At 38.4% G+C, this 26,530-nt stretch overlaps 1 protein-coding gene across 8 annotated transcripts in view; it reads left to right on the top strand.

Moving 5' to 3' along the window:
* The window catches only part of RALGPS2 (Ral GEF with PH domain and SH3 binding motif 2), a 124,279-nt gene extending 100,293 nt beyond the window's left edge, over nt 1–23,986 (top strand). For 7 of the 8 annotated variants that reach the window (XM_075422563.1, XM_075422570.1, XM_075422569.1 and 4 more), the window contains 7 exons: nt 581–635; nt 4,116–4,193; nt 5,758–5,863; nt 6,574–6,666; nt 13,994–14,099; nt 15,307–15,398; nt 17,656–23,986. In XM_075422563.1, the coding sequence (XP_075278678.1) occupies nt 581–635; nt 4,116–4,193; nt 5,758–5,863; nt 6,574–6,666; nt 13,994–14,099; nt 15,307–15,398; nt 17,656–17,685 (560 nt within the window). In that variant the 3' untranslated portion in view covers nt 17,686–23,986. The remainder of the gene's footprint in view (nt 1–580; nt 636–4,115; nt 4,194–5,757; nt 5,864–6,573; nt 6,667–13,993; nt 14,100–15,306; nt 15,399–17,655) is intronic. The other variant, XM_075422564.1, reaches the window with a different exon arrangement.
* Nucleotides 23,987–26,530: the final 2,544 nt, after the last annotated feature.

Here is a 26,530-nt window from a genome sequence, read left to right as displayed (position 1 = left end):
GTTAGTGTGAACCAGGTTGGGACCTTCCTTTAGGAAAAGTTCAGCATAAGCTGAGACCCAACTGTCCCTTACAGATCATGTTAATAGGAGGATGTTGAGCTAGTGTTTGGAAAAGAGGCATCTAAGTTGAATTGGCTGGCAGATCAAAGCATGTATTTTCTCTTGGACTTTGCACAGACAGAACTTCAGTCTGTGCTGAGATTTTAATGGCTCTTGGCTGGAATTACCCCTGCTGTGTGTGAATTTTTATTGCCTCCATCTTTACTTTGTGTTTACTCAGTGGATATCCAGACTTACTTTTGTACAGATTATTCTTCAGGGCAACACTGTTGTGTTAATTGGACAAATCTGCATTTAGGATGTTTGTTAAATTTTGAAAATGCCTTTCCTATTTATTAGCACTGCTCTAGACCTAGTTCCTTCAAATCTCTACCTCGGTTTAAATGAAATTCCTGAAGCAAATCACAAAATATTTTCATTGTGGTCTAATATCTACTATTCTGAGGAGAAACAGACATGACTGAAGTAGCTGGGTTGTAGATGATGAAATAAACTGTCATTCGTTCTTACCTTTTTCAAGGTAGCAGCGATGGTTCTGAACTCAGTGAAGAGACTTCCTGGCCAGCGTTTGAAAGGTAAGAAAAAGTGCCACTCAGAAATTGCGTTTCTCTATTCAGACATTGCTACTTACTCTGTCTTGAAAATGACGCTTTATTTTACTGTTCTATATGTAAGAATATCAGTAAACTGTAGTGCGTTCACTGAGTCTGTTAAAACAGCAGAGGTAGCTTCTGCTCGTTAGTAGCTAATAGGGCTTTTGTCTAATTGAATGCTCAGCACACATTCTTCCGAACAGCTCAGCCAGAGTACCATTAAACCCTGAATGATTTTTCTGTTTTATGTATTTGCAGATCCTGTCTATGCTATTCATGTGACCTGTCTGTTTCTCATTTTCACTTTCCCTGAGACATTTCATCCATTCTTGGTCCCTTTGTTCTTGTCAGTGACCGCTTTGTCTCTCCCGTCTGCTCTTCACTTTGTTGTTACTTGCCCACGTTGCATGGGAAAGCACAGTAATGCCCTCTGCTAATGTCTAATTTTGTGATTCAGAATTAATACCTTCCTCCTTATCCAAATACCTGCAAATGCTCAGGTGACATTGCCCACTTCAGACCTTTCCCATGTTGTATTTGAGAATGTGGAGAAAGACGAACAGCTGTAGTTTAATACAGTAAAAGATGGAAATTTCATCTTTCCACAGCTCAGTAAGACGTGCCATACAGCGCGTAGTTTGTTTCCATAACTCAATTTCAGGTAATTCGGCTTCAGAATTGCCATGGATGACTACTTCTACTGTGCTATGAAGACATGTGTGACAGAAATTTTTGAAAGTATCTCAGTGCCAGAGGTGAACTCTTTGATATCTCACACTATAAATGTGACTACATACATGAGGAAATGCCCTTGGATTCCATTAGATGAGAAATAAAAACATTGCATATGAGCATAGAAAGAAAATCAGGTCAGAAAACATCTCTAACTTGCATCTGTCTAGTGATGCAACCTGCAACATGCAGAAGGTTTTCTTGCTTTTCCTTCCCTGTTGCATTGCGGAATTCATCAAGTTCAGGTTATTTCTCAAAACCAAGAAGTTACATGGGAAAACCTTAGGCAAAGTGGTGAACTGAGTGCTTTTACCTTAAGTAGCCTGAGAAACTTCAAAATTTTAGTAAGGTTCAGGCTTAAGCTCCTGGTTTTAGAGAATGGTAACACGTGCCAGAATTGTGTGGACTTCTGAGATGAAGCAGAGGTTTTTCATCCCTGTTGTAGTCAGAACTGGCTGGCCTGAACTCCCCTCCCAGCTAAAAAGATTTGCTCCATGTCAAACAATTGTGTCAGAAGATTCCTCCTCCTCCAAATTCCACTTGCCTTCACTGCTTTCCTCTCTCCTAAGAGCTCTTTGGGAACTCTCAAGTTGCATGCTTTTGAGGATGACTTCTCTTGCCTGCTTCCAGGAAGAGGGATTGGGTTCCTTACAGACATTCAGAACATCATGTGTGAAATTCCTAGACACACGTGGCAACCTTGTGTCTGTTTCTTGGTTTATAAAATGATGAAGCGTGTTTTGGAATTTAATAGGTAATATACTGAAATGTGAATGTTAAAATTTGAGGTCGCTAGAGAGAGGGAGTCTCTCTGGTTTTGGCCTGTACACTGTTTTTTCATTCTTATAAAAGAGTTTTCAAGTGAGGGAGAGGCATTGTCGTCTGGAACTAACAGCTACTGGCAAAATTGGGATACTTCCAGTGGTATTAAGGACTACTTCCTATGCAATGTGAGTGGGAATTCAACATTCCCCAGTGATTTGGGAACAGGATCTTTGGGTAGGAGGGCTTAAATCTGTATAATATGCCTAACAGAAAGTAATTGGATATTCCATACACCCATTCCCCAGGCAACAGAAGGAACTGTATAAAATATTCTTGGTTTTCTTGGCTCTCCTGTTGCTTGTAACTGGGAAATGCGGAAGGGATGAGAACTAGAGTCATTGATTGTTTTTAAGTGCAACAGAAACTGAGTTTGAAACTTGAGTTAAGAGCTTTTGGCATTGGGGTGTTCCTTTAGGCTAATCAAAATTAACTTGAAGGATTTTAATTCCAAATCCTGACAGTTACATTGTGTTAAGGGCAGTATACTAAGTGACACTGCATTGATTGTCATCCTGAGTGTCTCTGTGTAGAAGTCCCTGAAATAGCTTGAATGCAAGAGTGATAGTCTCCTCGTTATGCAAAAAAAAAAACTTTAAGGTGAGAAGAAAATGTATTTCATTTGCATGCAAAATATACATACACACAAATATACAGCTTATCTTATGGTTTTCTTTCCTTCATCTTAATTACTGTTTTATATGTCTATCTTGAATGTATTTTAAAAGCAAAAATGTATAAAATTCAAAAATATCAATTAAGTTAAAAACAAGTGATGGCATATTGTGGGATAGATGAATAGATGGCAATTCATTAGTGTATCTTCGATAATTATTCCTGCAGCAAAGGCAATACCTTCAGCTGGTTTAAAAACAAACCCAAACAAACAAAACCCATTCTTCTTGTGTAACGCTGCTGACCTTTACTGTGTCCCTTCTTTAAGACTGTTTTGTCTGCCTGCTGTATGCTGCTCTGAGCTCAGAGTGAAACAGGACATTGCTACTTGTTTAGGTTTCCCGTGCTGAGAAATCAGCTCTGTCCAGCTAACACCAAGCCCCTCTCACAAGTGACATTGTTAGACTTACATTATGTAGGAGTTTTTGCCTGTAAAGTTCTCATCATCTTGTACATAACTGCCTGCTTCTGCAGAATTAGAGCTGATTTTCAGTCTTTCAGCATAATGCAAGCAACTACAAAAATGGATTAAGAAATAGGAGGCGAGGACAAAGTGTATGTGTGTGTTGACTTAAATGGAATTCAGTCAACTGAGGGATCTGTTCCAGAAAAAGAAGGTTCCATGGAGCAAAGCAATATTCAAAAGGCAGGTCTAGAAGACAAGTCCTGGCTAGGGTGGCAGTGTAGATCAGTTTAAGGACTCTAAAATGGGGAGCTTATATGTAAAGTTTAAAGCTGGTATGAACGGGAGAATTGAAATGGTGCTTAGCTTACTTCAATGTTACTTAATACAACACTATTTTAAGCAGTGTCAGTCCTGTTTTGTTAGTGCTTTTGATTTCTTTCAGCCCAGCAGCTTGTGTGTGTGCATACTGATAGAATTTGAATAATTTTTTGGTAATAACATCTAGAGTAAGAACTTAAAGCCATAGAAGTTTTATTAATATGCTTTCTTTACATTGATTTAGCCTCTAAGAACTAAGTGCAGACTTTGCTCTCAAAATGTATTATTCTTCAGTGCCGGTAAACCACTTGAGTATTACGAGTATGATGAAATAAAAATCGTGGTATCCACCCCTGCATGCATTTTTCTAAATAATTTTCCTCTGTTTCTTGTGTGGAAGAAGTGGCTTTGTGATATGCGCACACAAAAAAAATTCTGTTTAAGCAGTCATGCTGTTTGTGTGAATAAAAGTATATGTAATACATATAATTTATAATGGAATCCAACAGGAACAGGTTGTACCATTCTCTCGGTCCGGGGACAAGAGTGTCACGAAATGGCTATCGAGGCCACATGAAGGCCAGCAGGTACAATCCCCACTGCACCCAGAGGTGTCGAACTTCCCCTCTGGTGTTGGTGATTTGGTTTGGTTTAACAATTAAGTGGGTGTCTTCTGATGTTATCTTTCTAACTTACATGTCAAAATAAAGGTAGAGACCTTTTTCTTCAGACCTAAAGCTTTCCTATTCTATGACTTAATCTGTATCACCATAAGAGCTTTTGTTCATTCTGGTCTGCAAATCCAAATTCCGAACCATTAGATCTTTATATGAAGGCTTAAAGATGTTTTACCAGAGGGAGCTTTTTAACTGCTTACCGCTGTGTAGCAGTGTTGGTGGTTCTTATGTGGACAACAGCGGTGCTTCTTGTGCTAATGGATGGCAGTCAAGGTGTTTTCTTTGCTGGCAATGTTGTATTGAATTTCTTTTCCCGTCTTCCCTGAAATTAGAAATACAGCTAAAAATGCATACCGCATTAAAATTGGCCCCAATTCATTACGTATAGTATTATTTGCAAGCTGACATAGTAATATAACTGATTATTCTGATTAAAGTACAAATTCTATCTCCAGTTGCACAGCACTGTAGTTGGGAAAGAGATGTCCATTAACTGTGAAACTTATTTCATGTCAAGAAGCAGGTGTTGTCTCCCTGAATTAAACTCATGTTCACATCTGTCAACGTCCAAAACTGTTTCCATATCGTCATCCTCAGTTGGTGCTGCAATGAACATGTTTGCTGGATTTCCCATTTACTTTGAACATTTGTGAATGTTAGAATGGATGAAACAGCAAATCCTGGCTTACTTCAAAATGAGTTTCAGGCGCTGTTGAGTTTCTTGGCTTTTCTAGAAAGCTGCTGAGTTCAGCAGTTTAGTTGTATGCTCCGATTGACATTTAGTGAAATGATACCTGATATAATTTTTTTTCTGATTGAAAATGTTTTGTAGGCCATTCAGCTTTGTAATTTCAATAAAGCGAAGTTTTCTTTTCGCAGTGCTGTACCTGACATTTGTTTTGGCCCATTGCTCTTAGATCCTGCATAGGGTAGATGACTAGTAAAGCACCAGATGCGTTAAAACACCTTAAAGCTGCGGTTTGGGTTTCTACTCTTTGTTACTGCTCCTGCCCACTCTTCTTGCTTTCAGTTATTTTAAAGACTGTGCATGTTTGAGCTGTGCTTCGTTTTTGATGTGCTAATAATTCCAGTGTTTCTAACCAAAAATACTCAAATCTTTCTTGCAAGGGCTGAAGGAGAAATTTTAACACATACAGCAACAGTATGAATGTACTTCAAATGTTTGCTTTTTAGAATTAATTGTTCTTGTATTTCAGTTGTCTTGAGTTTTATTTTTTTTAATTAAGGATTACCTGCTTGGCTAATTAATTTTTCTGATGATTTTTGTGAGTGTAAATTCCACAACAGCAATTCCTTATAACAGCCAAAGTCTTTTTCCACAATGAAGTCCAATAAATAACAAGTTGGTATTTCTAAATTAAAATACATATGCTTGCATTAGTTTGTGGTAATGACTGGAAAACTACTTTAGGAAAAATGTTTTTTCACGCAAGTCTTCACATGCTCCTTTCAGCTCCCTAGAATCTGAAGATTTGGCTGTTCATTTGTATCCAGGAGCAGTTACTATTCAAGGTGTACTCAGGAGGAAGACTTTGTTGAAGGAAGGCAAAAAACCTACAGTAAGATTTTGAATTCATTCTCTCACTTTCTTCCTTTACCCAATTATAAATACAATAAAATAGCCTTTTGCAACTACTTCAGGTGTCTGAGATCTCTTTTGCCTTGCTGGTTTAGGGTCACTTCTAGTATTTGCATTCTTCTACTTAGTGGATTTATTCTGTTTAGAAGGCTATACCCATAATCTGGGGAGTAGAAAAGTGTAATGCTACATAAAATTTCTTAGAGTTACTGTTACTTTTTAAAGAGGAGAGCACGTTTTGTGTTGCTGAATGGCAGGTGGATCCTAACAATTGTATCAATAGATAATAATAACCCGTGGCATTTGCATTGCAAATACTTGATTGTGGATCATAGATCAAATTATGTATTCATGGCAATAGGAGATATCTTATGGCAGTAAGTAAAATGGAGAAGAAAAGGGACAAGTGTGTACTCTTAATGAATTGTTCAAGAAGAGTTGCAGAAAGTAGAGTAAGATGCAGAAAAATTTTCTCAGATCAGTGAGAAAAGGCACATGTTCTTTCTGCTTTCTAGATTTTTAATGCGTTTATAGGCCTACACAACTAACTAGAAACAGTCTTGGAAACATCGCTGATGGTTTGGCTGGACAGTTCATCCTGCAAGAACATGACAGCGCCATGCCTGCTATTTTATAAAGCGCAGTATTGTGAAACATTTCACTTCTGTTTTTTTCCTCTCTTCTCTCTAGGTAGCATCTTGGACAAAATACTGGGTAGCACTGTGTGGAACCCAGCTCTTTTACTACGCTGCAAAATCTCTGAAGGCTACAGAGAGAAAACATGTATGTAAACCAGGCGTATTCCAGTATCATCTGCCAAAATTAAAATGTGATTTCCTGATGTAAACACTGAGAGTAGTTCAGGACTTGCGTGATTTCTAGTCGGCATTATCCTGTCTTCCAGTCAGCCAGTCACCTCATATGGATATACCCTAATGGAAATATTTCACGTTTATATGCTACGCCAAGGACATCTGCTTTGCATATGCCATGGGTCTCCTTGAATTTGTTGATCTGTGAGGAAGGGAACTATGTCATTGAGTCTGTCTGCTTTTCTAAGGCAGAAGTCGTATCTTTTGATGATCTCTTGAGTCTTGCAGCAGTTTGTTGCTACTTGAAATCCAAACAAGCATTGATGTGGAAAGACTGAGAAGTTACTACATGTGACATTAAACATGTACTGGTCACATATCTGTGGTAAAATTAGACTACTCTTTTTCTGTCTAATGCTGTAGTCTGTTAACTACAGTGGAGTACAAAAGACTTCATATGTTACACAGAGCTAACATAGCTCATGATGCTGGCTTTCCTTTTACACGCTGCAACTTCATTTGAAAGGAGCTAAAAGTACTTTGCTTATGTGGAGCAGTAGTAAAAGGATTTTCTGCTGATGGTCCGGGGATGTTATGATGTGCGTAGTTCCTGTTTTCACTGGTTAATTACAATGGAAGAGGATGCTGCCAGAGATTCTCTTAAGAAACTTGGTAAAATTCAAGATACTTGGGTTGCTACTCGGAACGATTACTTATAGTTGCCTTGGCCAGTGTTTCAGTTTAATTTATGACAACTGTCACTGGAGCACATTTGCTTTGCCTGAAGCTTATGTAATTTTACAAACTGAGCTGTGCTCCTAGAATCCTTTTAAGGGGACTATCTCATGTCTTTTTGGTACAAAATACTGTTTTCTTATCCTAACATTTTTATGTTCAGAGGGTAGAGATTTGAAGCTTAAGATTTCTGACTAGTAGACTCCTGGGTGTTTGAATTTTCTGTGTGGAAGGTTTGTGTGCGATGTTGCAAAATTGAGTATTTTCCGCTTGTTCATTAGGAAACAGTATTCTAATACTCCAAGTAGTTTAATAATAGCTATTTACTTGTAGAAATACTTGCATAGTTTCTTTGCCATCATTCATCTGCCCCACCCCACCAGCTTGGATTGCTTAGGTGAAATAGAAACTGATCCTACCCAATTTGTCTTGCCAGTTAATACTAGCCCAGACCAAAGGCCTGTTAGCCGAGCGCCCGGTCTCCGGCATGTGTCTAGAGAGAAGCCTGTATGTTTGGGTGCATTTGTCTCTGGTATCAGTGAAAACCTTACTAATGAGACAGACTCCTTCAGTAAAGGTAGTAGGAAAGAGCAGACTTGTAAATTGTTATAAGCAGAAATGCAAAGTATTAAAGCAAAAGAAAGAACCAAGAGTGCTGGCATTATGTCACTTGCAGTTAGTTGCTTGTTTTTTCTGGAAACGCTGAGAAATGGGAAAGAAATTTTTTGTAATGTCAGACCTTGTGCTCCTGTTACTGATGTGATGCCTTTAGGCATTATGCCAAAATTGCATTTTGTTTTCTTTTAAGAGCAGAATATGCCTTTAAGTCATTGTTGTCCACTCTCTGTCAAAGTACTGAATGATGGAAGACTTTACCATGCTTGTACCTATTCAATCAGAAGCTTTTTCAGTATTGTCTGTAAATATTTTAAAACAATCGAAATAACATACAGGTTTAGAGAATTGGAAAAATTGCGTAGCTGGTAATTTTATTGTTTGGAAATTAAGTATATTGAATTTTTATGTGGTCCATTTGCTTTAATGTTTCCTTCAGAATAGCAATTTTAATCATTTAAATGGTCTTGCCATTTCTTTAGGAAAAGTAAATGAACTAAAAAGGTAACAAACATTCAAGTCTGGTATCTGATCCTCTTGAATCTCTGTCACTGCAAAAGCATTTACTTTTGTCTTCAAATGCAGTCATATCTGTTTAGAATACTCTTTCAAAAGTGATTTTTCTGAACCTATTGAATTGACTTTTTAAGATTCCCCAAGTCACTGATGTGTTGTGGTACCTACAGCTAAACTACTAGTGAACAGAGACCAATGCCTAAGCAGCTAAAATCCGTCTTGTATCTTTATGTTCTTGTGTTTATTTGGCCAAGGATGTGCCAGCAGACCAATAATAGTTTGCAGATAGAGGCTAGGAGACATTTAAGTCTGTAATGCTGACAGGACTACGCATCAGAAGCCTGCCGGCATTATGGCTTGCAAATACTGAGCGGAGTTTGAGCAATGCAGTTCACAGGAAAGGGAGGTGGAGGAGCAGTAGTAAAAAGCGATGACTGCTGGAGGAGATTTATTTTTTAACAGCTGGCTCTATGAAATTGGACTGAACTATCCAGCACAACCTTGGATTTGTCTGCGCACAGCTGATGTCTTGCTTTTAGCTTCTTATGGCAGTGAACATATTTTGTTCTGTTTATGGGTACAAAGCATGTTATGAAGCTCCGGTCTCTGATTTGGTTTCCCAGGTGCAGTCACAGTTAAAATAATGTAATACCTATTAGCTACGGTTTGGATTGTCTTTTATTTAAACAAATAGTTCACAGTGAATGCACACATACTTTTGCTCCGACGGTGGTTATAACACAGAGTATAATCTTCATGCTGAAATTAAGGTGGAAAATAACCTGGTATCTGTGGGAGACTATGATTGGGGGATTAGAGAGAGGCTCCAGTTTATTAAACAACCTAATAGTAGGTGGTCAGTAACTTTGTTCAGTTGTCTTGCACTGCTAGCCTGGCTACTGATGGCTTAGACTTCCATCCGTTTCACTACAGGGTTATTGTACAAAGCCTCAGCTTTTGTTCTGGAGTCTGTGAAGATGACTTGTCAAGTGTCGTGCTTCAATTCACATTTGGTTTCATTTTCGGAAGGAAAGTTAATCAAGAGAGAATAAACTGTAGATGGTCAACCGTCTGTAGAAAGCTAGTGCATGAGTATGTTCGCTGCACAAATACTGTCCAGTGATACTCCTAAGAGGTCTGTTCTGCAAAATAGAGATTTGAGGCTAAATCTAGGTTTTGTTTTCTTACTGTCCAGATTAAATGGATAAAAAAGATGATGCTGTCTACTTTGAAGCAGGTTTCTTTTTCAAAGATTGATACATTTGAGATTTACCTAGGTGAAACATTCGAAGTATCTTCTGGAGCCACGTAAACATCTGTCTTTTCAGCTTCCTTTTTCAAGGTCTCTGACATGGAAAGGAACACTGGCAACAAAAAAGTCAGTCTGCTATATAAAGTTTCCTGGCTAGAGCTCTCATGGTAAATGTGTTTTGATTACAGGCATGCTTTTGACCGTTCTGCTGCTCCTGTTGCTTCAGGCAGCTGAGACTGAGGACTTGGAATGCACCAACACTCAAAGCTCTTCCAGGCTTATAACAGCCAACCTCTTTGGAAAATTACCTCATAGAAATCCCAGTGTAATCCAGCAAAAAGGGCAAGAAACCCCATCCATTTTAGACATGGGCAAGCCAGCTCTTCTTGTCATGCCTATGGTCAAAGACAAAGGAGTGCATCCAGTATAGTGTATATAGAATCTAGTCCGAAGGAAGAGGGTGCTGTAGATGCCTGGATGTGACAAACTTTCTTGTGCTGCATCTCCTGAGAAAGACTATGAAATATAATGAGTTTTTCATTTTAGATAGTGAACAGGTTTATTGCCACAGTAATGGAAAATTGTCTATAATGAGCATGTGAACTTCAGAGCCCAGAGATGTGTTACTGGAGAATCTGAGAGGAATGTGTGTAGAATGCTTAAGGTTTTATCTCATATGCTGAAATAATACCCCAATACAAGTTTATGTGATAAAGCTATAGCACTTGTGCACCTTTGGAAAGGGACAATAGTAAAAATAGCCAACTTAAAATGAGTCTTAAAGAAAGCATTCGCCCTGAAAAATGTGAATATGCTCATAAAAAAACTGTTTATAGTGATTGGACTGGAAGAATCGTGCCAATTTGTGTGACAACATAGCATGCATGAGAGATTTTTCCATGTTTGTAGGTACTTGGAAAAGCAACAGAGACTTTTTGAGGCTTTATGCTCGAGCATGAACCCTTGTTCATTCCAAGCCTTCCATTGCACATTATATTCAGAATTAGATTCATGTACTGGCACTCTGGAAAACTTGGTAGTTGTAGCTCAGGCACTGTCATTGAAATACCCTGACAAAGAATGCTGTCATTCTAGGAAGTATTTTCAGCCACCAAGAAAATTATTTGAATATTAAAAGCTGTACAATCTCAACAAGAGATGAGGAGGAGGAGATTTATGGGTGCTGAAAGGTTGGAATGAAAAGTCTGTTCACAGATTAATTCAGAGTTTTTGATTCAAAGATTTATGTATAAATGCCTTGGAGCTCAGAACAACAACAAAAATGAGTTATGTGCAGCCTAGCACCAGAGCTGTGTAGTTTTCTATGTGTATTAATAAGAGTGGCCCATGTAAAAAAAAAAAGCAAAGCGGAACCAGGAACATTAAATGACAATGAAGCTTTCATTCCCTTCATGTAAACAAAGCAGACTTGCTGTTAGCAAGGCTCTGTGCATCGGTGGAGAATGAACTGCCCTGGGAACTGTGTAAACATGGAATACAAATCCAGCTGCGTCAAGGGGTGAAAAACTGACGTGTGTTTCAGGTGATGATGGATTGATGCTGGCAGGAAACACTTGCCTTGTGTGGAGCTTTTTACTTTTTTGGAGAAGTACCACGATTAAATAATTGTTTTGAATAAAATGAAAAACCAAGTGAGCTCTAGCAGTTTTTATTACAATATGTGAAATTACCACGCATACATACTGCTATGACATATAACCAAGACAGGAAAGTACAGATGCACCATTTTCATGAGACTCCAGAAACGAGCGCAGTTCAGGAGGTGCAGTGTCCATCTGTATCCTATTAAAACCACTTTGTGACTCAAATTTCCACCTCTCTGAAAATGACCTTTTAGTGCTTGGTAGGACTACTTGGAATTTTGCATTTTGCAGATCCCTTTTAACTGTAAATTATGTCATCTTATTTTTTGAGGCAGTGTCTTCAGTGGGTCCATAACGAGTCCTGAATATATACTTTTTTTTTTAAAGAACTCATGAGCTATATCTTTATCTTACTCCCTTTCTGTGTCTTTATTCCTTCTTTCAGATAAAATTCCTTAACATTCTTCATTTACTGACTGGAATCTTCAAAGAAATTTTAGGTTCTATTTGGGAAGAAGTTACATTATCCAACCCTCACTATAATGAAATGTTGTTTGATACAACTTTATAATTTGGTTCCTCTTATGAGGTGTTACCAAATCTGTCCACATCCCAAAGGCAGTAGAGTTGCTTAACTCCAGTGTATGTGGTTCTACAGGTTTTATGAGTGGCCTTTTCCCACGTATTTATCCATAGTAATAGCAAAAAAGGGCATCCATTTTGAAGTTTGGCAGGCAGGTCTTTCCTAAGAACAGTCATCATTGCTTCTATGCTTAAGCTATCTGTACAGGCATCTCTTCAAAGTTTCCAAGCTTTTGTATTTCCACTGACGTTATGCGAATGTCAGCTGAACATGACTGGTAGGAACTTGTGATGGAATGGTTCCTGCAAGTGTAGCTATAGCGACGTGAAGAGGGCAGTACACAGATGATGCATTCAAAAGTTTATAAGATACAGAGAGACTGGGCTGTTGTTTTGAACTTGATGAAAATACTTTTTGTGTTGGTCTAACATTTGTTTATTTGAAGTTTTAATGTGTTTTAAACCAAGGTTTAAAATGAAGCCTGTTGCACGAGTACACTTACCTGGGCGTTCAAGGTCTCTAGTTACTGTGAGGCATAGAATAACTGATACCAGACTTGCAGTGGAATTTTATTTATAAAGTTACTGTATTTCCTATAGGGAATATTCTTATAAATTCTTACTTCCCTTGTGATACCCTGAAACTTAGTGATGGTTCCTTTTGCTGAACCAGATTTCTAGATCTGTAATGGTAAAGCAATATTTCTAAAATTATACAAAAGACATTTGATGCTTAATGTTGTATATCTGCTATGTGGCATTAGTATGAAGAATAGAAGTATTCTATAACTATAAATTCATTTTAATGACTTCAAATGTCCCCAAGATTGTTTTAGCTTTGTGGTTTCTAGCAGTGTAATTAGAGAGGTCAAAATTACTGTGCTAATAAAGAGGTTAGAATAGGGATTTCATAAGGCAGGAGGAAGACATAGGTAGAAGGTATAGCAGAGTTGGACCTGCTGGGCAGAGAAGTGAGGTGAAGCAGTGCAGAGGGTAAGAGTGCTAGGTTTGGTGAGAAGACTCTGTTGGGTGCGTGAATGTAGGAAGAGGAGAACTGGAAACTACAGGCTTGAGAGAAGCTGAATGAATTAGTTATTAGGGAGTGAATGGGACTGCCTGAGCAGGTAATGAGGGGTGAATTGTGAGCATCTGCTAACAGATAAGCAAGGAGACTAGGGAGAAGGAAGCTTCTGGTTTGGAAATGAGTTGGGTATGGTGGGCAAGTACCCTGGAACTGAGAGGAGGAGCCCGAGAAGTAGAAAATAACACTGGCCAGGTGACTGAAAAGGAGAGTGGAACTAAGGAGCTGCCAGGAGAGGGGAGAGTGTAGCAGACAGGTATTGTGCTTAGAAAAGGCCTAAGTTACATGTCAGTGTGTGAGTAACAGCTCAAACAGGAAATCCCTGTCATTTTGAACATCTTGTCAATAAATTAGTATATGGGTTCTGCACACTTGTTTGTTGAATCTATACTCTCTTTTGATCCACTTCGTTCATCAGGTCATAATATTTAATTACACAGTTGTGTTATCTTGTCCACAGGACTCATACTGTGTGTAGTTACAGATTTATATTAATGCATGTTAACTTTGAGTAATTATGGCACAGACAAGTTTAATTCTGTTTGTTAGCAATGGAGGGATTAGCTTTGCATTTGTTAATGCGCTTTTTCTTGAGCTATGGTATACGTATACATGTGCAGTAATATGGTTAGGAATGCTGTTGTACTCATACAGTGCCGTTTAGGTGTCTGTTGACACATTTGGGGGTATTGTGACACTCCTTTTTAGTTTTGAGTATCATTCATTGTGGCAAGTTCTGTTTTCACTAATTCCATACAAACTTTCTTAATTTTATGAAGTGCTATGTTTCCTTTGAAGTTACTCTGTGTGTTTAGCAGCGTCACTGCGAGGAACTGTCCTTTTGAACACTTGCTCTGTGCCACTGCTGAAGCGTCTTGTTTTACTTTGTTTACATCTTGGCTTGTATTTTCAGTTCAAATCCACGCCGAGTAAGAATGTGTCAGTGGTGGGCTGGATGGTGATGATGGCAGATGACCCTGAGCATCCAGATCTCTTCTTATTGACGGATTCTGAGAAGGGTAAGCAGTGCTAGCACCAGGAGCGTAGTGATTCCCAGAATAAACATTTGCTTTGAGGTATTCATAAGCAACTAAATGAAATTGGAAGGATGTTCCCTTTCACTTACTCAGCTGCTCTCCAGCATGTCACGTTTGCCTTTAGAATGCTATGGGAACAATTCTGTGTGGAGAAGCCTTAGAGTCTTCATTAAGTTCTAAGAACTCTCTGAACTCCTCTTTTGATTTTTATTGGAAGTATTCGTTTGCATTCTCTTAAACTGTATTTAGACCACTGAGAGGCGTTTTCACATTTGTGAAAATGTAAGTAACAAAATTCAATATTCAGCTAACGCTAGGTGCTTGACCAGTCCCCTCTCCAAATAAGAACCAAAACCCAAACCAAACCATCTGTTCAAATGTAGCACTGTTACCAGGAAAAATCCCCCTACGAGATCTTGACTGGCTCACAGAGAAGCCTTGGTTTCCGTTAGTGCAGCATAGAGCCCTGGTTGCAGTTTAAACTGTGAAGAAATTGTTACTTTTCCATAGCACTTCAAACTATGCAGAAAGAGCATGATTAGAAGTTCTGATAAAGCAGCTTAACATTATTTATGGCTTTGTCTACTTCAAGTCCTAGTACCTTTTATTTCTGAGCATCTGTTCTAGCACCTGATGATCTGTGGTGTAAATTACGAATGCTTGTCAGCTTCAATTCAGCGACAGCAACCTGAAAAGTTTTTGTAATATTTGGCCTTCATGAACCTAAGCAAGCACTGTACAACACCAGACACTGAAGATACTAGTCTGAAATACATTGATACATTTGGGAACAATTTTTAAATATTTTTCAAGTGTAGCTTTCTGGAGTGCATTTCAGTGCTGTCTTGCACTTCATTAAAAAATGATGAAATGGTATTATAAACAAATCGCAATAATGGCAATGAACAAAAACATTTTTGTTGTTTGATTCCGAGAAATGTTTTGTTCTTTCCTAGTTGACACTGGTGTTAGCTGAAATCTAGAGTGTTGGAAACAAAGACAGGCAAGCTGAAACTTCTCTTGCACTAGGTCAAACAATTCAGTTGCACCTATGCCAGAGTGTAAAGCTGTATGAACCTTCTGCTATTAAATCTTTTCGTAATGTTTTAATTCAGAGTTATTTGAGTATGGGTAGGATTTGAATGTATAGTAATTTTTGTGTTTCTTTTTCTCTACCTTTCTCACTTAGGAAATTCATATAAATTTCAAGCTGGAAACAGAATGAATGCGATGCTCTGGTTTAAACACCTGAGTGCTGCCTGCCAAAGCAACAGACAACAGGTGAGAGCAAGGTGTTGAAAAGGAAGATGAACTGTTCAGAGCTCAGAACTGATAGATCTTCAAGATGTCAGAGCTGTAACTGGTGGCTTTGTATGAAGAGCAGTCTACTCACAGCAGCCTGTACATCAATCTCATGTGCTTATTGATTTGCGTTAGCTTTCCTGTTTGTCCCTTTGTAAACAAGTCCTCAGAGCTGCTGTGGTGATGAAGAAAGATTTGGGGCTATCTTGAGGTTGATTCAAAGCAATTGGGAAAATGGCAGGAATGCTCTAAAATACCTGTCTGAGTGGCAGGATTTTTGTCATTGTCCGTTTTTAAAAGGCTATTTTACAGTTATATAAAAAGCTGTAAAGTGTAGCATTTGATATCAATTCCAGATGACTCTCCTGTAGTGCCATTTTGTCAGGTCTTTGGCATGCATGTTTTCTGTTGTTTGTATTTCTAAAATGTATTTTTAAAATAGTTTAATCCTGGGTATGTTTGGCAGAGTTCAAAAGCAAAAGCAGAATTTTCTGTGAATCAAACAGGAAGATAAGACTACTCCAAACCATATTAAATTCTGTTCCCGTACAAATCCCTACTGACCTTTTTCATCAGCAAAATCCTTTCCAGTTTGTCTTCCTGAAATCTCCCTTTGCCCTTGCACACTTGTTTATGGAATTCCCAGAGCAAAAGTACTGCTGAATTTCAAGGAGAAAGAAAAGGACCTTTCCAGATGCCTCTGTGCTTTCTTGTTCAGTTTTGCTTCTTAGAGAAACCTAAGGAGTAAGGAGGGTTGCAGAAGCTCCCTTGAAAGTATTTGAGACTGTGTAAAGGAGAGGAAATTGTGTTCCTGGCTGGAGAATGTGGGAATAGTAGCAAATAGTGGCAAGAGTTTGTAAGACAGGGGTGACTTCCAGGCAAGCCTGAAAACTGCCCTCTGAGGACAGGTTTTATTCCACAAGGCTTAACAATACTGTTTAATACAAACTTGTTTAAAGCATTCAGCCCCTAGCTTGTGCAAAAGCAGCAGGCTTCAGGATCTTGGCGCAGCCTCCTGTGGAAAATATGACAGCAAAGTGAAGATAAGTGTAGGAGATTTTAAGAGGAAAAAAAAGAGGGAAGGATTAGTGAAAACAACCTCCCACTAAAAGGCCAAAACCCCTGCTACCATAATTTGTTGCCTATTTTCTGTTTTCTGGCATGTTGTGTAGTGGTACGATATGGGTTCTTGCAGCATAGTTGCTCCCATAGAAGCAGTGCTTCAGACAAACATTAGGTTACAAAGGTTGGGTTACTAAATGAGTAAAAAAAAAAAATATCTTGTAACATTTTTCTCTTGATTGTGATTTGACTCCTGAACAGTGCTTTCCCTCAAGAGATGCCTTATGGTACTGTTTAAAATGGAAGATCTTGTTTGCTTGTTAACAGTATGACTGGCTAAGAAAGACTGAATGTGTAAACGTGCTTCCGATAGAATATAGACACCTACCCAGCTGAATAATACTGGGAATTATTTTAATAGAAGTAATTTTTAATTTTAATGGTGGAGCTTTAGCCCAGTTGGTCATTCTTGGTTCTACAGGTAAATGGTAAATGCAAAGCAAGAAATGCTTGCTTCAAGTCTGAGCAACCTGGGTATATATTGACAGTCATCAGGAGCGTGGTGGCTCTTTAATAACCTCAGTAAACAAGAGGTGTTGCTGTCAGGCAAATTCCTGATGGGGAGAAAATGGGGATGCAAACTAATGTAATGCAAACTAGCTTTAATCTTCATGAAAGGGAGCGATGTCTGCAGCAGGCATTCAGGTTTCCTATGGGAAAAGCCTAGTCAAGTATTTATGCCCCATTTTTTTAAATTAGTCTTAAAAATACTAGAGGGCCTACATCAATCACTGAACTGTGTGCCAAGAATTCTCTAGCTGGGACTCGAGTGAGAAGGTTCTGCTTGTGCAGTTCGATGCTGAGATTTATCGTGTTAAGGTGGTTTTGCTGACAGCTTAAATCTTAAATGTCATCAAAATTAGTAAGATCTAAGGCCATGTAATAAAATTATAAACCACGCAGCAGTTGAATATTTTGGTTATACCTGGGTTTTCTACAGCTCTAAGTATACTTGTACTGCAGAGTGATAGTTGCATTCCCTCCTTCCCTCATTTTGAGACGGAATGAGCATTAACGATGCGCGTTTAAACAGGTGGCTAGTCTGTGAAGCAGTGGAATGTAAGTAGCTGCCACCCAAAGTAAGACCTGCTATCATTTATATTTTTGTTTCCAGGTTCCTGCCAACTTGATGACCTTTGAATAACAGGCTAATTCAAAACAACAAAAAAAACCCACCAATTTGAACCATCTCATAACTGAGAACGAGGTCCTGATGAAAAAGGTGCCAGCTGTATTCTTTGCCAGAACAGAGCCTGTCAACTCGATCTCTGAACTCTGGAGCCCTGAACAAAACCATGAATGGTTGGGGAGTAGTCCCCCAAATTAAAAATGGAGTTGCAACATGAATTGCCATGGACCATCCTTCGTTATGTTCTCTGAACTGACCTGTGGAAACCACTGCCTTAAAGAGTGAAAGGAAAACCAACATGAAACAGCAAATAGTGTGTGTGAAACTTCTGGCGGTGCTGTGTTTGAGTTGAATAGATTGTAGCTAGTTTGAGTTTCTTTTAACTTTATACTAATTTTGAAAATAACTCACCTTTTTAGGCATTCTTAAGGAAACAAGTAAACTGGTATTTAACAGTTGTATCAGAAGCTATGTATGAACTGGGCTAAAGGAGGGTACTACATGTTCTAGAGATGTTGTTTAGACTGTACCAGGAGTTCTTAATGGGAGCTTGTCCCAGGCACGCTTAGCCTGGAGCAATGTTACTTTTCTCAGGCCTATAAGTACAAGGAATATAACAACTGCAAGTTTAAAAATAGCAGTAAGCTTGCAAACCTTAGTACTGTATGGAGCCATATTCCCTACGAGTGGCTCCAAGGCCGAGCACTTACACACCAAAAATTTTTTTTGGTACTTGTTACCTGATTCCTGGTTAAAAATGTATTTCACGTGTCTTGAGTGGTCGGGGTGTGTGTGTGCAAGAGACAAAACTGAAAGCACTGTTGGGTCAGAACTGAGCGTTTTCTTCCTGTTTGTTTCTACACCTGTCACTCTCCTACATACGAAGGTTGAATGACAAAAAAAAACCCAACACCTGGGTATAGTTCACCAAGACATTTTACTTCTTTGGGTATCTGTTAATTATTGGTTAGGGACCATTGTTAGTGTATGGTGTTTCATAATATCCCTTAGAAGTTCTGTGTTGTAAACATAGAGGCACAATTTCAAGCTTTCATGTTCTCGTTTGGCAATAATTGATTTCAGTATCCGTCTTAGTCAAAATAGTTGATGTTGTGTGGTATTGATAACATGGCCTAAAGCAGACCTTACATGCAGAAGCTCTTTTGATCTTCAGGCAAATAATTGCTTTATTAGAAGGTAGGGTAACCTAAGGAGAGAAAAGGTGTGGGACTATCAAAATTCCATCTTTGACAGGAATAATTCTTGGTCACTGAAAGTACTCACAGAAAAACATTATAGTTGTAAAAAGGGAGCCATGCTTTATATGTGTGTGTTTTGCTTAAGATGCCGATTCTTGCCTTATTTGGGTTTCCATGACATCACCTAGATAGATTCCCGGATGATTAGTCTTTCTTTAATATTCAAAAATATGGTCTTTGTAAAGCAAGGAAACATTGTCCAAAATATGACTCTGATATCAGAAATCTGAAGTCTGTGGAAAAAGTAGTAACTGTTCCATTGACGTTGTGGTTTAGTGGCCATCAGTACGCTTGCAGATTCCACCATGAATACTGCTTTTTAAAAAGAAACAAGCTGCCTACCAGTTTGTGGCAGAGTCTAATAAAGGTTTCTACTAGTAGTGATTATTTTGAAAATGTACAGTTTGTTTATTGCATCCAAGTAGAAGCCTAGAAATTCGCAGTTGGGTTTTTTCCAGAGTCAAATTAATCTCTTAGTGGAAATCATAAATTTCTGATTTCTGGGGGGTAAAAAAGAAGGATAATCCAATCTCACAGTAAAAAAACAAAACACAAAACCCCCAACCACTTGGTGATGTAAAGGGTACTATGCTGGTTTTGTTTCCAGGAATTGATCTTGTGAATTGGCTCTTGGTAGAAAGAAAACAGTAGAAGGATGCTTCTGTCAGAATTACACCACAAGCACTGTGGGAGTTTGTGTCTCTCTGCAAATTTTTTTTTGTTTTTTTGATGCGGAATGAATAGGTTGTTCTGATCCTGAAGTCATGTATTTTGGGAAGGGGTTGCTTGTGCTGAATCCCTCTGCAATTCGCCCATCTCCCAAGTTTACCCATGTTGGGTGTACAGTAATGACATCATCTTCATCGCCAGCAGTGTTACTGTAGTAAACTTTGCACGACTTTAGTTTTGGGGGGTTTTTTTCATGTTAGAAATTACTTCATATGTGTTTCTTCTCAACAACTAAGTCCTCTTTAACAATGTGTGTATCTTTTTAAGCATTGTGGAGAACAGCCTGTGGATTTTGAATTTCTAAATAAGCTATTATAGCTTCAGTGCAGCATAACTGTATCTGTTCTTCTGTTAGTGAAAGGAAGCGTGCAGCTGGGAGCCGCAGCCTGACATCACACAGCTTTGCTAAAGACAGAGCCGGGTCCAAAGGTGTCATTTATTATTGTTGTTTTCTTTTTTCCAGCTGTTTTGAGTTAGGATTTATGGTAGGAGCATGGTGGGGAAAACAGTTCACAAATCATCATTTAGTGAATTGTTGCTGTTACCGACTTTCATTGTTCTTAGGCCTCCTACTTATCCTCATTTTCTACCCTCAGATAAGCTGCTTTTCGTGGGAGAGACTGAATATTGTGGGAGGCGTTTCTTAAAATGTGTAGCCAGAACAACTGGAGTGATTAATGACAGCACGGAAAACATTATTTGCGCTTGTTACAATGAGTAGTTCTGTACTTTCCTGTTGTTTCTCTCCTATTTAGCCATGTAGTCCTACAGGGCAATGCAGAAATACTGAAATGTTACGTATTTTAAGATAAATGGTGCTCGAGAAGAGGTGGTGGTTTTGTTCCCTGAGGGAAAGCTGCCTCACCTAATCTTTGGAAAGACTCAGACAAGTCAAATACACTGTAAAGAATGTAGTAATGCTCTTTTTTTAAAAAGGGGTTTTAAAAGTTAAGTAATTAAAACCAGTGCTGAGAAAACAAGGACAGCAACGAGCTCATGGTATTCAGGTAAGACTGTCATCCAGACTGCTTCAGACAGTTGGCAGTTTCTCTTCGATTTTTATTTTTAATGTATTGCTCTAATTCTATATCTTGTTAATAACTGCTGAAATACTTCGGCTAGTATTTGTCACTTTATTTCTTTATGTTTTGATTTGGAAACTAAAGATGCTTCTTACAATTCCCTGGTTTGGAGGCATACGAGCAAGAAATATTCAGAGTAGACCTTCATCGCAAGACTTCACATGTAAATGTTCATCACCTGCTGACCGCTAACCTCTGTTAGCTAAAATGACAGGCTTGGGAAGGGTGGAACAGCAGGGAATGTCTGGTTTATGGAATTAGCGCAGTGCATTAGAAATACATAACATTGCACTGGTTGTTGAATACTTACTGCTAACGTTTATATTTCTGACTTAACCTGTACTACTTTGGGCTGTGTTTTTCAAACCTGACTAAGTGAGGTTCTTAGAAAGCAAATAAGGAGATTTATTTTTGAAAAAATTCTGATAATTTCAAGAAACATAACTCATCCCAGACACCTATTTCATTTTGCAGACATTTTGTGCCAGAGGAGTATTACTCAGGCTATTATGATTCATTAAGTATTTAGGTGCAAGTTACAGGCATTAAAACTACAAATACTAAATGAATGCATGTAAATACTTAATGAATGAGCTTTAGCACCCAGCTTTAAAACTGTGTTAATGTTAGCTCTTTTAAATTACTGTGAAAATCACATCCTACTTCAGAAAGCTCTGAAAAGGAAAATACTGTAATGGCAGACGTTATCTGTCAACTCTGCAGCTGGTGTATTTAGCAGCCCCCTCGTTATGCAGATGTCTTAGCCTCCTGCTTGAGGAATCAGTCTCTCTTTTGGGGAATCAGCTGATTAACTTTCCTCCTCAAAATGCAACTGCAGAGCACTTGAACTTTTACCAGGAAAAGCGTTTGTAGAAGTATGCGTAGCTGAAAACATACTGGGAGCAAAAGAAAGCATAAAAAAAACACAACAGGATTTTATTAATTATTGTTTCCTCACTAGAAGCAAATTAATCTATTTCTTCTTGCAACATCAGCCGCCTCTATTTGCATTTACACATTTTCAACAATAGTCCTCCTCTGTTAGTATCAGCCATAACAAATGTTAAAAGGAAATGCTTTCCCTTCCAGCAGAAGTAATTGCAGGTTTTTGTGCTGCTGAGGCACTCGGGGAGGTGAGGTCCCTTCTGATAAAAGGCAGATTGATCTTGTGGTTTTAGTTAACTGTAGCAAATCCTGTCCAAATCAAGATAAGATAAATGATGGGCTGTTGTTTCTTCTGGCTCTTGTCAGTGGCATTTTTCCTCATTCTGTCCTTTTTTTTGGATGCTAACTCCCCAGCATTAGTAGTTCCAATCTTTTCCGCGGCCAGCTGTAGTATGCTGCCTATTGCAAGCAGCAGTACAGCAGGGCTGGTACCAGATCACATCAGTTAATTGCTTATTCTCCCTACGAAGTCAAGTTTTAAAAGTTTTGTAATTATGTAATAATTAAGTAATGTCCTTTATTTTTCTTTAAAAGTGGCTTGTGCATAACGTGATTTGGCTTGGGAAAGTTGTCGTTAAAAGACTATAGAGGGAACATTGCATTTGCTTGTAGGGGTTAACCTTTTTTTAATACTGTTGTTCTAATTTGTAATGCATCGGGCCGGTGAGTGCTTGGATTTAAGGAGGACTTTCGTCAGTGCCTTATTAGTAACTTGAAAACCGGTTCCTTTATTTCAGTGCTGAGAGTACCACAATGGCAGACTTGCATGCTGTCTTTTTGATACACCAAGGGGTAACATTCCTGACAGTCACTGCATTTCTGCAGAAGTTAGTTGTTTTGGTCAGTGTAAAATAGTCGTGGCTTGAGTGGCTTTAGTATTTTTTTTTTTCTCTATTTGAATAGCCTCTTTTTAGGAAAAATGTAGAGGTATTTCGTAGCTTGGGCTTGTTCAGCTTTTAGCAGAAGTAGCTCAGACTTCTTCAGAATTTATTTTTATTTTGGTATGTCTTTGAATAGATGTACTGGGGGGAGGGGGATTTGAAAAGGGTAGTCCAAGTCAGGATTTAGACCATGTGAACTTAAGAGCTCACATTATTAGAAAGGAGCTTGCTTTTCTCTCTCCCACTGAAGAGCGTTCTTACAAGAAGATTTATTTCTTACAATCTTTTTGTTAATGTAAAATAAATACTACAGGAAAAAAACTTTGGAGAATGAGAAGGCTTGGCTAAATCTTACTCTTTCTTAATATCCCGTAAGCTTGGTTTTGCATATTCTATTTCTAGTGCCAACACTATGTAGAGAGTACTGTCCTTCACTGAAACAACTGTTAGAGATTGTTGTAGTAGCAAGACTTTTATAAGCTTTGGAAGGGGAAATGCGAGCAAGAATGTGTTGTTCTTAAGCAATTAAATACTTGTTTTCCTGGAACACATCCTTATGAAAACATAGCCGGTTTACTATAGTGTTTATAAATTCAGATGTTGAAAAGGGAAGGATAATTTGAAAATTCAGCTTATGCTTTCTAAGAATCTTCCAAGACAACAGAAGGGTTAGGTCAAAGGAGGAAAGACACATTGCTTAGTGTAGCCATGCTTGTTGCAGAACAGAGCTGACAAGTTTTCGTGACGTTACGTTGCTAAGAAAAAAGGTGTATGAAATGTGATGAAATGCAAGTTCCTGCAGATCACGGCATGGCTGTGGCTGTTAGCCCGGTCTTGCTCTTGAATGACTAAAAGCATCGTAAATATTCCATTTTGTTTGTGTGTTTGATTAGTGTATTATTTCTCTTTGAGTAGGTTCTGGCCTTCACATCTGTTTCCTGAAGGTATTTCTTACCATTCCAAAGCTGTTCGCAGGTGAAACTGAAAAGCAGTATAAATCAATTAAATGTTGAAATGAAGTGCCTTGTTTACAGGCACTTCTAGCTCCTTGTGTACAGGAGCATATCCATTCAAATACTACTGTACTGACGTGTGACAAGCACCAGTAAATCATATATATGTTTTATAATAACCCTGTAGGGACCAACCATCACTGGAAAGGGGGATTGAGGTTGTCATGCAGTGAACACAAGCCATTTTTAATATTCCTGCTGGCGTGAGGCATTCTAGGGATAGGGGGGTTGCACTATGATCTCACTGAGTGATGTGCAGCTTGGCTGTCCTCTAGCCTTTTTCTTAACTGTTTTAATACTTTATTCCGTGTGCGCGTGTGAAAATTGTGTGTTTGCATAAGCTAGTTTAAATGAATTTAAGTACAGGTTTCAAAAATCTTTCCTACTGAAATAAATGATTTAAAAGATGGCCTGTGTTTGACGTTTTAATTTCTCATTTAAAAACTGCATTGATACTGCAGCCAGGTTTTGCAACACTGAATTTGATTGTCTTTCAGAATGATGCTGAGATCAGCTGGAATTTTAGTAGCTTTTTTCTGTGAACCCCTGAAATGTAGCATGTAAATATACCGTTGTCTGTTGGTACAAAAGAAATCCAAAACCTAGCAGGAAAACACAGTTCATTGAGGAGATCTATGTTCCATTTCAGAGATCATTCTGTTAAACGATGCATTTTTTTTTCTCCATGGCGGTTTATCAGATTTTTTTCTGTTGTCTCTGTAACTTACAGATGTGATTAAATTTAAACTCACTGAAAGCAGTCATCAGGCAGATTGGTTCTGAAGGAGCAACTACATGGATGATAAACTAAAAATGAAGAACGAATGAATAGCATGCACAGTCTTGTACTGTATTAGCTTTTTGTTTGGCGTTGCTTCTCTACTTTCTGTGCCGTGTTAATTCTGTTAAGCCTTACTGAACAGGATCATACAGCCTGCAGTGGGAAATGCAGCGGGGTCGGGCTGTGACATGCTTGTCAGATTGTGAACCTTGGGATCCTTCTCTTTGCTTTGTTTTTTTCCTCCTTAATGGAACAATTAATTTCAAATGTATTTACAAAGAGAGAAGGAATAAAGTAGATTTTTGTACATCCTGTTTTTCTTATTTCCAGATTACTGAGTTTGAGGAAATGCTTTGTGCTCAAGGGTGTAAAAAGACACACAGAGTTAATTAGCTGATTATTTCTGGTTTCCTTTTTTTTTTTTTTTGTTCCTTTTCAAAGCTTTTTATTGCTCAGCAGTTTCTGGCAAACAGATTTTTCTGATGAGCTGCGTTATTAACTCAAGTGGTGACTCTGTACAGGAGCCTAAGACTACAAGTTGAGAGGCAGAGAGTAAAGTGATTGTCGGTTCAGATGCCTCTTCTCGGGAAAGGCTTTTTCATCCGCTGTTTCAGCTGCATCTATGTCCACAACAATGCTAGCGAGTCCAATGCAGATCCAAAGTACAACCTTCTGCTTGTCTCTGAACTGGTACAAGAGACCGTTAGCTGCTGCTGTGCAAAACGAGCCTTTACTAAATGTCTTTATTGCTCTTTAAAAGAAGCGGTTTGTATGTAATGTGTGTAACATGATAGAGCATGTCAGGGAGCTGATGAAAAGTTCCAGTGTATAAGATGTTGCTACTTTTATTCTGAAATACTCAAAAAGGCCTGCTCAAAGGAGATCTGCAGAGGTAAAAACGGAAGGGTATTTTTTCAGATTAAAAAAGTGGGGTGTTCGTATAGCAAAACCCAAAATGAGTCCAAGCCATTTTTTAAGCTAAAGAGAGACCTTGTACAAGAATACAGCCAGCAGCAAAGTGGTAATGCAGCTTTCATTTTCTCTTCAGATAGTAAAATATTTCACTCCCATTATGGAAAACGACTAAGGAGGTGACCTGTTTTAAGGTCAAATAATAAAGCTGAACATTTAGATAATTCATTGCCTGTTGAAGATGCACATTACAGCCAAAGGTAAACTGTGGCTTGCGTTGCTCACTACTGACTGCTGAATTTCTTTCATGTTTTAGAACGACTGTCTGGAGTGTAGAAAGTGGCTCATTCTGTAGGCAAAGATGTATGGAAACACAGTGAGCAAGCATGAGAAGAGGGAGCCATTGCCTGATACAGGAACAATCCCAAAGCAGTGGCTTAGAAAAAAATTTACAGTATTGTGAATAGCTCAGTAGCGTTATATGATAGAACTGGGAAAAGCTTATGCAAATTCAGGGTTCCCAATGCTGAAACAGCAGCATGCTCATTGATGAGTGTAAGCATGTATCTAAGGTGTATTCAAGACAAGACAGTCTAAATGGGATAATGGTGATCTATTATATTTCTTGATTTGGCGATACTTGGTATTAGCAAGCATTTTATGAACTTTTGACACATGCTACATAGCGAAAATACTGTGTATAGGCAGTGACAAAACCCGAGTCACACTCACCGCAGTAATCAATTCTCCATTAGTATGCAATCTATAACGTTACATCAGTGCTACTTTTGTTCTGATAGCTGCATCAGAGGCTTCAGAGGAAAGAGTAAGCCTACAGTGCGCAGATGAGGATTGAACTTCTAGCAAGGTAAGCAGCTTCTGACACTTAATGACTGGCTTATGTATTGAAAGCTTTAGAGTTTTGTTTTCTTTATTTCATCCAATACGATGATGGCTGTAACAATGAAAATGTTTCTGCAAATATCTTAGTTTCCTTGATGTAGTCCACCAATGTGTATGTTAATGAAAACCAAAACATTTCTGAAAATAAAAATATTTGAAATCTATGTCGAAAAGTATGTTTAAAATAACCCTTCTCCAGCAGCTTACTTTTTGATGTTGATTATTTCAGTAATCTGGATTACCGAACAGGCACACAGTCAGCATAGTTGAGAGCTGTAGGGACTTCTCAGGTAAGGTGAAATAATAATTAAAAAAAGTAATACACGCCAGTGCCATTTCTAACCTTGTTTTGACC

This window comes from Opisthocomus hoazin, chromosome 6 (assembly GCF_030867145.1).
Source record: "Opisthocomus hoazin isolate bOpiHoa1 chromosome 6, bOpiHoa1.hap1, whole genome shotgun sequence".
In the NCBI taxonomy this organism is placed as follows: Eukaryota; Metazoa; Chordata; class Aves; order Opisthocomiformes; family Opisthocomidae; genus Opisthocomus; species Opisthocomus hoazin.
This window is presented reverse-complemented; position numbering and strand designations above follow the sequence as displayed.